Source organism: Mchenga conophoros, linkage group LG18 (genome assembly GCF_057382185.1).
Source record: "Mchenga conophoros isolate Kocher_MC1m ecotype Shallow Benthic linkage group LG18, M_conophoros_male_GT1.1, whole genome shotgun sequence".
Lineage (NCBI taxonomy): Eukaryota > Metazoa > Chordata > Actinopteri > Cichliformes > Cichlidae > Mchenga > Mchenga conophoros.
In genome coordinates, this window is record NC_140543.1 from 17,219,280 (window position 1) to 17,231,473 (window position 12,194).

At 38.6% G+C, this 12,194-nt stretch overlaps 1 protein-coding gene across 2 annotated transcripts in view; it reads right to left on the reverse strand.

Moving 5' to 3' along the window:
• Positions 1–1,619: 1,619 nt before the first annotated feature.
• sntg1 (syntrophin, gamma 1) overlaps positions 1,620–12,194 on the reverse strand; it is a 41,692-nt gene continuing 31,117 nt past the window's right edge. For both annotated transcript variants that reach the window (XM_085254523.1, XM_085254522.1), the window contains exons 14-19: positions 9,510–9,626; positions 7,808–7,879; positions 7,215–7,367; positions 6,937–7,029; positions 3,591–3,701; positions 1,620–3,460 (exon numbers count right to left, since the gene is read on the reverse strand). In XM_085254523.1, coding sequence (XP_085110649.1) covers positions 3,278–3,460; positions 3,591–3,701; positions 6,937–7,029; positions 7,215–7,367; positions 7,808–7,879; positions 9,510–9,626 — 729 coding nt within the window. In that variant the 3' untranslated portion in view covers positions 1,620–3,277. The remainder of the gene's footprint in view (positions 3,461–3,590; positions 3,702–6,936; positions 7,030–7,214; positions 7,368–7,807; positions 7,880–9,509; positions 9,627–12,194) is intronic.

Genomic DNA, 12,194 nt, shown 5'->3' on the forward strand with positions numbered 1-12,194 from the left:
AATAATTACCCCTTCACCAAAGTGCTTGACATGTGGTATAAAATTTGTGCTAACGTGTCGTGTTCGGTTTCTACTAAGCATGGCGCTGTGCATTATGGCCAAACATCTCTGCTTTAGTCTCACCTGTTCAAAAGAAATTGATCAGGCAAGTCATGCAGTTAGTTCAGATGTAACACTGGAAACTCAACTTTGCTGCCATGTTCTTTTTATAGAGAAGAAGCTTTTCTCAGAGACCCTCCTAAACAAGCTATCCTTGTTTAGTGTTTTTCTATCATATGTGACTGAGGCCTTTAAAGTCTATGATGTACTAGAGCTCTTGGGTGATTTTTGCAGCTTCACTGAGCATTGTACAATCTGACCTTGGAGTGAATTTGCTGGGATTGTGGTGTTGTATTAAAACACAACTAAATGCTCCAGAGGGGCAGCACGGTGGCACAGTGGTTAGCACTGTTGCCTCCCAGCAAGAAGGTCCGCCATCTGTGTAGAGTTTGCATGTTCTCCCTGTGTTTGTGTGGGTTATCTCTGGGTACTCTGGCTTTCTCCCACATTCCAAAGATATGCAGTTAGTTGGGATAGGTTAATTGGCAACTCTAAATTGCCCATAGGTGCAAATCGTTGTCTGTCTCTATGTGTTAGCCCTGCAGCAGATTGGCGGCCTGTCCAGGGTGTATCCTGCCTCTAAGACAGCTCTAATAATATAATAATGTCTATATTTAAAATATGTGTTAATATAATGTGTTTAGCACATTATAGTTGACATTAATAGTAGAAAGTAATGTGGATTTGGCTGCCCAGTTTAATTATGCAGCATCACAGTGCTGCTTGTTAAGAAAATGTACACTTTATGAATCTGCTTTACCCAAGGATTTTTATATCTAAGTAACACTAGGCCAAAAACAGTGTGGAAAACTGTTTTGGTTAACCAAAATAAAGGAGTTTAAAGAGAAAAATGAGAAGTGTATTCCCAAGACTAAAGTATAAATATGTACAAAGTGCCCTCAGTTGTGTGTGTTTGTCCCATAATACCTGATGTAAACGTCTCAAACTTTGGGTCTGACATACACCATCTGCATTATAATAACGAAAAGCTAAAGCTAACAATGGAGCAATGTGAAAGAATAAAAACTAAAGTAAATGTGAGCTGAACTGAACTGAGAACAAAAGTTTAAAATAAACTAAAACTACTGAAAAAAAAGTCAAGTATATACCATTTGTTTAAAACTGATTTTTTAATTTGCACAAATATGAAAAAAAGGCTTCTCTGACTTTAAAGGGAGCTCAGCGGCGCACTGTGGGGACAGACAAAAGGCAGACACAAAGAAGAATATGTGAAAATGGAGCAGCGGCAGAGAAATCTTGACTTTGAGTACTCAATGGCATCTTTTATTCAGTGTTAAAAGTTTTTTATGAACCTCAGCAAAGATGAGTATAATGACATTTGCTGACATATTGCTGACAAAAAAAAGGAGAGTTGACAAAATTGCTGTATGCTGCGGATATGTACTAGAATTTTAAAATACAACTTTGAGGACTTCTCAAGAAAAGTAAAGTGAGTTCTCTTCGTAAAATCAGCGGCGTAGCCAGAAACTGTAAAAAAGTAAAGCCGACCACAAGTGAGCCATGATATAAAAGGTCTCATTTATTCATTTATTACACAGGATATTTGTTAATAAAACATCTGCAAAAAATAAAATCAACCTCACTCTGTAGATCTCGTGTTATAAGGGTATATGCGACCAGGATAATTTTAAAGCACAAAAGCTCAGACTTTCTTTGCATAGACTGCACCACCATTAGTTCCCATCAAACACTCGTATCAGCTTAACAAGGCCGCACAGTACAAAGCACTGACCCCGTTTAATTCGCAATCCTCTAGAGTTTACTTACCAACGGGCCCCTTGTGTTTGGATTCCTCTTTGTAAATGGAAGGTAAGAGCATCACTAATTGCGCTAATTGACCTGAACTCTTTTTGACTATGATAGTTTAGCTGTCGCTCTGCAGCATTACAAACAGTTTGTGCAGAGTTTAAAGGGGTGTCTGGAACATCTGGAGGCAACGGTGCTACATATTTCTATTTTCCTCCTACTTTTTTCTGATTTGTGAATGTAAAGTTCCTCTTTGTTTTATTTACAGGTCAAAAAAACAAAGGTAAAATATTTTCAAAAATACACCATAGCTGATTTTATTCCTCTAAATTGGTCCATAGAGTAAATGATGAAGAGAGCACAAGGTTATGAGCTATCTACCTAGTTGTCTAGGGTGCACATCAAATTAACAAATGCCTTAATCCCTACAAGTAATCCCTCAAGTAATCACCATAATTCATAATTCTTTGAGTTCATTTGAATGTCAGTGTTTATTTACATAATCAGGTTTGGGGGTAAAAAATCAAAAGTGCTATAAACATCGTGGAAGGTGTTTCTAATCATGTTTCGAGTGTTTTCGTCCCTTTATGGCTGAGCTGATGGTGAAGCTGATCATCAAAGTGCCTTCATAGTCAGTAATCCAAGACATAGACATATTCTTACCTCACACAGGTATATAAAGAAAAGAGGAAATTAATATAAAGAAATCCATTTCATCCAGCAACGCTGCCAGCGAACATCTGTGTAATTACATTTTGTCAAAATTAAACTGATTTTGTGTTATAAGACCAGACTGATGTTGCCATTTAGCTTTTAGTTAGACTCTAATCTGAAAAATGGTTTTTCTTTCAGCAAATTGAATTATGGATAAAAGTTTCCACCTCAAAAACACACCAAAAAAAGAAAACGTAAGGTATCAAGTATCACAAATTACACACCATACCATCATATCCAGTGTCCACGCTTTACCTTGCAGAAATTCAAGTGATGTACCATCTGAAGTGGGGAAAAGGCTAGAATCTATGTTGCTTAAACTGCAAGTGGTCAATAAAATTACATAGAAAAGCAGACTGGCTTGGGAAAAGAACTGCATTTTCTTTTGTAATTGATTATAAGGATGTCTGAGACAAAATCACATTTAAAAAAAAACCCTTTTGAGTCACACCTTATGTGTCCATTGAGTCTTTCTGTGAAGTTTCAGCCCACAGTTGTTCCAGAAATCTGAGAAATCTGCAGACACGTCAAGTAATCTCTCACAAAGAGGTCTTTTATTCCAGCAGTGCGCACAGCTGCCCCCCATAATGTCCGAGTTTGTACGTGTTCCAGGTCTCCTGTCCACCATCGACACAGGCCACATTCATGATTAAGTGCAGCGTCCTTTTTTAAAAGGGGTCAGTGAAAGCAGCACCTGTCAAGTGGCGTATTTCAGCTTAGGTGTCTGTGAATTACAGGAGAGACTGGAAAGAGAAGCGATCCCAGTGGTGGTCGCGGTGCCTTGGCTCTCCACAAACATCGGGTCCAGGCAAGCGACTTTGGCAGCGAAAAAAGCGTGAATACAGTGAAGCACTGCGAAGAGGTTTGAGAACTCCAGCTCCTGAGAGAGACAGAAAATCAATCCTCAAATCACACACGAGCGATTAATTTTTATAGAGCCGTGCTGCTTTGAAAATCTTGTTGACTTATTTTCTGGCATGCAACATTAAACATCCGTCAAATTTAATTACCTTTGCTTCGATAGATTTGGAGTCTTGATTTTGGAATAAAAACTTGATCTTGCTTTTCCCGTCGTCAGACGACCCTTTTAGTTGGGAGAACTTGTATCTCCACAGCACTGCCTGAAACGCAAACGCAACAACATAACTAAAGCAAAAACAATATGTCTTTATTTTCCGCGCTCAGATTTGTGAATCATTTCTGGTGTCACTTTTTTCATGAATAAGTCACGTTAAAATCCACGCGGATCCGGTGAGAAATGGGGCACGTCAGCAGATCAACCAGAAACTGGAGTGTTATTTTTACCACTGGGGAAATTTAACCAGCCACAGTAATTTCACCTGCATAGCAGAGCTTCGGTGATTCAATTAATGCCGAACCGAATAAACAAAAGCTGTGCATTGACTCAGTTTCATGGCTCCTCTTGTAGACAGCTAGCCAAGTTATTTGCACATTCCTATACTGTTGAAACAACTCCCACCAGCCTAATTAAAACTGCAACATCAGTCTGATTAAATCTTTTAGCCCTGCAATACAGATGAACATTTTTCATTTAACTTAAAGCAGATATTCACGAAGCATTTTCGGTGTGCAGCCACAGAAGTGTCACCTCTCCTCTGCTTTGCCTTTAAAATTCAATCTGGCTCCCGCTAACCTTGTCAGAGGTGCCGATATCACCATCTCCTTCATGTCAATCACTGCATTTCATATTCTGTATCTTTCTTGCATGAAAGATAAAGAACAAAATCAGCTTCCTCCTAAAGCCACACCCGACCAGTGCAATGCTCATTTTTATTCCTGCTTTTACTTTTCCTCTATTTTGTACCACAAAATCAACACATTAATTTGCAGTTCATTTACAGATGAAAAGAAAGAAGTAAATATTGATACTCTGATATGATTAAATTACCACAAATCCTGAACTAAATCAAAGCATCTCCATTTTGACTGCATGAAGCATTGAACCAAGGCTTGCACATTACTGTGTCAGTATTACAATCCAAAATATAGCAGTACGAGTGCTTAATGACCTGTATAATGAGAATGTTTGTAACAATCATTTATATTGCTTATTTGTTTTAAATATTCAGTTTATTGAAATCAGATATTATTTTTCATTCACAGGGCAACTGTAATGCTAGATAAGGAAAAGCTGCTTGCGATGAGTAGGTCATATACAGACTATATGAAAACCTATCATTTCAGTCTTGCTGTTCATTTCAGGGACAAATGATCTAATTAACTGCAAAATAACTCACCGCCCACTTTATTAGGCGAGTGTATACCCTCCTAGTTCCTTTCAGTATTGCACTAATTCCTCAGAGATTTGGTCTGTATTCACATGACATCATCACACAGTTCGGCAGAGTTGTCGGCTGCGCATCCATGATGTGAATCTGCCGTTCCACCGCCATCCAAATGTGCTCTATTGGATTGCGATCTAGTGACTGTGTTGTGGCCATTTGAGTACAGAGAACTCACTGTCATGTTCAAGAAACCAGTTTGAGCTTGTTTGAGCTCATGGTGTGTTATCCTGCTGAATCGATCAGAAGATGAATAGACTGTAGTTATAAAGGGATTGACAGGTTTAGCAACATTACCCAGGAAGGGTTTGGTGAGTAAATGATCAGTTGATATTAAGGAATCCAAAATGTGCTGAGAAAATACCCCCCAGACCATCAACACCACTACCACCAGCCTGAACGACTGATACAAGGAAGCATGGATCAATGCGTTCATATTGTTTACGTCAAATTCTGTAGCCTCAGTTTCATGTTCTTAGCTGACAGGAGTGACACCTGGCGTGCTCTTCTGCACGCTGGTTGTAACGCGTAGTTATTTGAGCTACTGTTCCTGCTGCATCTGCTGCATCCTTTGATGCTCTTTACCCCAAAGAACTGCCGCTCACTGGATATTTTCCTCTTTTTTGGACCTTGTACTATAATCTCTAGAGACAGTTCTGTGGGAAAATCCAGGTTTTTGAAATACTCAGAGCAGCCAATGCTCAAAGTCACTGAAATCACCTTCCTTTCCTATTCTGATACTCAGTTTGAACTTCTGCAGATCCTGTTATGGGCTGATTAGATATTTTAGCTACCAAACAGCTGAATCTAATTAAGTGGCCGGAGAAACAGAACAAAATAAACAGCAAGAAGATTTTAAAGATGTGATGTTTTCAACGTTTCTCATTGATTGCATACTTTGTCTCCAGTAACCAAAGTTATCTAACATAGTGACCTAGTGCTTGGTATTTGCTCTGATTATTTTCTATTGTTTTGTATAGGTTAAACAGCACTATAAGTGCCTCAGTTTTTTTTCTCCAAAAATAAGCACCAGAGTGACTGCATCAGTCATCAGTTTAACAAGAGAAAGAGTGTCAGCGGGAGCCATGATTTCTTTGTTTCCTATATAAATCACTGTTACAACTGTTTCTTCCAGGGTGTACTTCTTTTTTATGATACACGAGTGGCCCTTTGATTTAAAATCTCCAAAAAAAAACAACCATCAAGAAAAAAATGATGTTTTTTTCTCATGTGTTTTTTTCACTCAGCCTGCAAAAGTGGAGGATGTGAATATTTGTGTTGCATGAGTGTAATAGTGCACTGTAGGCTGAAAAGAGACTGTCTTACACACAAGTTCTAGCCACATTTACATTATACATGTTCCTGTGTTTGCCATATTGTCTCCATATCTTATCTTATCTACTGTACTGATATCATACTGATAGCTTTCACCTTTTAATTGTATGTTTCATTAAGATTTTTTATGGAAAGGCAAATTCTGATGAATAAACACCTCAGTTATATTCCTGCCTTTTTTCTTCCTCACTGAAATTCACATTAACCCGGTTTTTAAATCCTGCCTTTTCCAGCTTTCAATCATGGAGTAATTCTGCTCCATGTATTTGTCTGCACTTGCAGTTTACATTTGGATTGTAATTTGTGCATTTCTGCCTGTAAACATTATTCTGGCAACATTTTTTATCATCCCTGGGGGACACTGGAGCTTCATATTGCAGGAATTAGGGCCAAAATCTTACAGAACAATATGTCAGTGCTTGTGTCCTGCTCATCCACATAATGTGCACCAGTTGAGTAGTCTGCTCTAAGACCTGGTGAAAGGCCAAAATGAACTGCAGGCAGGAGTGAGACGTTTGAGCTTGGGGGAACCAGCTGTCAAAACGAATGTGCTCAAACTCAAAATGCACACAGTGCAGAATAAGTTAGCAGCACCATAAAAAGGAAAAGGGGAAGCTGGGGTGCCGTGATTAGGTTCATCAAACTGGGTAAAATAATGAATCTCCTATTGTAAGTGTCCCATTTTTGTATTGATGACAAAACACTGTCCTTCACTCACCTTTGACGCAGCATCAAAGCACACAAAGCCCATGCCGAAGTCAATAGTGAGTCCCATAAGGTGGCTTTCCATAATACAGGCGTACGTTTTACACTGCATAACAAGAAAAGAAGATGTCAACCACAGGAGTTACATAAGGACACAAGAGCATCTTTGCTCTTCTGCTAAAAGTCATGTGGGCGTTATCAATCTCTGCACTAAAACAACTGAGAAGGAACCGCATGCAAGATTTAAACTGTCACAATTCCCGGTACATTTCCTGCCGTTCAGGCGCAGACCTGTATCCTCTCCACCTCCAGGAAAGTGGCCATCTGGAAAGCTTTCTCCCAGATCAGCAGCTCACACTCCAGCTCCACGCTGAAGAACATGTCCTCCCCACTCTCTGTCTGAACACTGAAGCAGTGCTTCCTCTTGTCCAGAAGGTCACTGTCCTAAAATAAGTACAGCAAGGCAGTCTGCTGAAGCGAATTACTAAAGCATTTTAGCAGACAATGTTTTCCTCTTATGGGTCTTTGCATAGCTTTACATAACCTAAATTGTACAGGCAGTCTAAGGTCAGCCTACTGTATATCTGATTGAATATGTGAATCTATATGAATTAGGTTTGCCATAATGAGTTTCTAGATAATGAACTCAAGATAAATTCCCACTATGAAATTCAAAGTGACCTCGAACCTGGAGAGAATGAACAATGAAATGTGAACCTTGAGTGTCTCTGTGGGACTGGAAAAGAACACATGCAAATTAATAAGTGAGTTATATAAGGGCATTCCTCAGATTCAGTTTGCTACTTAGTATTCTCAGTGTATCCGATCTGAGAGATGCTTCTGTAAATGTTCAGGGAAGCAGATTAAAAGAAGGACCGACATACCTTTAAAATCTTGCACATTATCTCGTACACAGTAAAGCTTTTCTCTGCTCTCGTCCAGTCCCATGTTGTCACCTGAAAATGTCACATCCAATTTTCAAATTTTATTTGATGAATGTATTTGTTTTGGTAGAAATACTTTTAAATAATATTGCAATTATTTGCAACAAAAAAAAACAAAACAATGTCAGGACAACATAAAGATAAGTTTGTGTTTCATTCTTGAAATATAAAATCAAATAAAGAGCCGCTATATTTACTATAAACTCCAAAAACTGCAGTTCCTCTAATGACCACTTGAGGCTATCTCCAAAAGAGGGGCCAATCCCCATAGAAAGTTTACAACAGAAAGACACATGGATATTGACTTGGCCATTTTTCAGCCATCCTGTATTAGATTTGCTGATGTGATTGGGATCCCTGTCCTGTTACATGATCCAGTGTAACAGGACAAACTTTAGCTTCCAGAGTCAGACTGACATTCACGATGACTCAGTGACTGCAGGGTACCCAAATCATCACCCCTCCACCACCGTGCTTGACAGTCAGTATGAGGTGTTTGTGCTGATATGCTGTGATGTTGCACATTGTGGGTAACGTCTCCACTTTGGACATTGTCCCAGAAGTCTTGGAGTTTGTTCAAATGCAACTTTGCAAACCTAAAGCTGCCATGTTCTTTTAGAGAACAGAGGCTCTCTCCTTTCATACTTACTGAGTCTTTTTCTATTTGTATTATCATGAACATTTTTTGCAGTTTCTCTGAGCATTGCATGGTCTTATCATGTAGTAAATTTGCAGGGGCATCCACTCCTGGGAAGACTGGAATTGCTGATGATCAGTTCATTGTTTAGCAGCACCTGGCTCCTACCTATTCTATAGATTCCTACAGTGATACTAATAGGTAATATCATGCTGGCTCTAAAAAGTTTATATAGTCTGTTGTACTGAGCAAGAATTGTTTTTACTGTAATCTTTTACCCACTGATATAAAACAGTTGGTTAATGTTATGTAATTTAGAACAAATCCGAGGTTACACTGTAAGTAATAACACAACAGATAAACTCATTTATTAATCTTTTACACTTTAACGTTTACATTTTTGGTTTTGAAAAGTCTACAGAAAAGAAGCCACCAACCTATACTCTTTATAGTTTCATAGAAATGTTTGAAATCCAAAGCCCTCAAGGCTTGCCGTGCCCATCCACAGATTTCTAAAACATGACTGTACAATAGCCATTTGTGTCCACAGTTATTGATGAATGGTTGTCGGACTCAGCTGTCTCCTTGCCACGTGAATGGAAATATTTGTCACAGGTAACTTCAACAATAAAGAATCTGGTCGTCACTGCTGAATAGGCAGGCTCCTACATCCCACCATCTATTCACATTAGCATTTTCCATTTATATCAGCACATTCACATTGAGAAGGCAATTTCAGTTATCTATCAATCTTTTCTCATCTCCCGGACCATCGACAGCTTATCCCTCTTGTCATAATCACCTAAGTGGCTGGCAGAATGTAAACAGATTTAATGATCGCCATCAATCAAGTGAAAGATCAATGCAGCACAAATGATTATGAGTGAGCTGCTTCCTTTTTGCCTAAGCATTTTCTCCCTAAACAATACATTAGCATCAAATGAAAATCTCCCGATGGAGCTGAATGACATCCATTCAAATGCAGACGCTGGCAGGAAAACTTACAGGAGGTGCTGAAAACTTGAAGAGGGAGGAACCCCTCAAAGCGAGGAACTTTGGTGAATACATTCGGTCCTGAACGGAGTCCTGCTCCTTCTCGTCAACCCAGCCCATGTAGATAATCTATCAGAGGGTAAAGACAACAAAGGCATGTTATTTTATGCCACTCTGTAAAATCTAATGAATAGTTGTTGAAAAGCTCTAAAAACAGACTTTAGTCAGTTTAGTTTAGTGGTTATTCGGTGCTGCTATATTTGACCGAGTACAAATGGCTTGTACGGTAGTCATAAAAGCAGTGCACTGTAGTCTTTAAGAGAAATACTGATCTAATATTAAAGTTGAATAAACTTTATGGGTTTTATGATCCTTTAATAACAAAAGATTTAAATTAAAATCTATTTTCCATCGAGTTCAGATGTCTCAAACGTGTGGCTCCATGGCTACATACAGCTCTTTTTCCCATCTGCCTTTGGTTTCCTGTGGCTTTCACAAAAAATTAGATGAAAGGGAAAATAGCAGAGTTAATTGTTTAAAATTGTATTTCTCATCAAAGTAAAAAAAAAAAAACTATAAAAAAAACTTTTAAAAAACTTAAAAAAGTATGTCTATATTCAAGGGTGTGTCCAGAACCCCACCATGGGGTGGCACCAGCCCCCCTGGATTACTTGGTGTATCCTTCCCACCAAAGCACTAGATCAGAGTACTGTTAATCTTGTGATCTCCAACACCATTAGAATGGAGCATATTAGCTCTTTAACGAGTACTTCAACGAGGTTTTATTTCCACGTTATTCTGCTTTTATTTTGAAAGCTTTAATTACTTGTTGTTTCGTTGTTAAAATGTATCATAACAGATCAACAACAATATAAGTGATTAAAATCAGACATCAACAGCAGCAATATGAAGATTTACATGTCAGTAATTCAATATTCAGTAAATATTACGTATATGGCCCAGAAAGCGGTCATTCCACCTAATGAAAACATTTACTTTAGCTACTTTAAATATATTTTGAATATGTGACCTGTGCACTATTAAGCTACGTAAGTAGGATTGTAGCTTTTCTTATTATTATTATTATCTAAATACAGTTTTTTCACTTTACAAAACAATTTCCCAACACAAAATTATATTTAAACCCTTGTGCAGTGCCACTTTTCACATAATAATACATTTTTAATATGTCACAGAGATGACCGGGGGGGGCTGTTTCTACACTGACTCAGTTTAAATACTCGGATTTCCTGTGGGCCCCCCTGCTAACTGAAACAGCCCCTGCCTTTAAATTAATTTGTTTTGCTAACATAAATTTATTTGCTGGCTTAGTGCATCTGTCGCTGGGTTTTAGTCAAAATGCGATTAAAACTGGCTAACCCCACCTAACCCCCCTTTTACTATTTTAAAGCTATTATATGTTTTATGCTATATATTTTATTTTTGAGCATTATTGATTATTATTGAGTCGTTTATACAAACACGTGCAGGACTCATTGAAGGAGTACACCCTGAACCTAGAGTTGCCAACGTCTCACAAAGCTAACTCTATAATTTCTTAAAAGCAAATAGAACATGTTATTATTCTAATAAAAATCCAAAGATAAAGTACCAAATTATCAATTATTATAAATAACCCAGTTCAGAATTTCCAAATTGGCCAAGATCAGTGAACAAACTGGTGACTGGTTTTCAGGGTCCCTGCATTTTGGACCCTGAGCTCTTTCTGAGTTCATGATTTGTTTTGGTTTTAAGAGATGATTTATCAGGTCTCTCCACTCTGCCTTCTTCCCTCATGTGTGTATTTAAGTCCTCAGTTCTTTGTCACGTCGTCCTCTTGAGCTGCATGTTCCCTTTTACCTGTTTTCTCTTAGATTCTGAGTCTCCTGCATTTTTGACTCCAGCTATCTTAGTTTTTGCATTTTAGTTTTCCTGTGAGTTTTCCAGCAGTAAAGCTGTTTTGAGTTTAGTTCTGCTTCTAAATCCTGCAATTGGGTCCACACTCTGCCTGGTGCTGACCAGTGTTGTGTGTGTGACACGTAATTCTCGCGAAAGACGCTGGCTTGTTGTTTTACACTGTGGTTTTTTTTGGAAAGATTAAACACATAAGCTACAAGTAGAGCTGGGCGATAGAACGATAACGATATGTATCGCGATATAACTTTTACTCGATAGAGAAATTAAGCTATCGCGATAGACTCGCCGCTCTTGTCCTCAAAAAAAAAAAAAAAAAAAAAAAAAAGGTCAGCCAATCCAAATTAAGTAGCGCGGAGCCGAACCAATCACAGCCGCAGCGTCACGTCGCGTGACTTGTTACTATATAGCACAAGTGCCAAGCCGCACGTGTGTTTGTTTGGGAAGCAGCCAGCGGGTAATGGAGGAAATGAGTGTGCCGACTAGAAAAATCAACCGAGCGTGACCGAAGAGAAAACAGATGATGGTTCCAATGCCGGAGAGATTGTCGAACGGAAGAGCCAAAGAAGTTCCGTAGTGTGAAGGTATTTTGGCTATTTCAAGTCTGACAAAAAAACAGAGTAGCGTGCACTGTAAATTGTGCCGAAAGCAAGTCTGGAAATACAATAAACTGGTGCATGCGTCACACTGTGCGCCGCGTTATTGTTTTGGTGAAATGAATTTCTACAATACTGTTACTGTTAATTCTACTCTGCAGTGTTTAAATGCTTACATATACACACA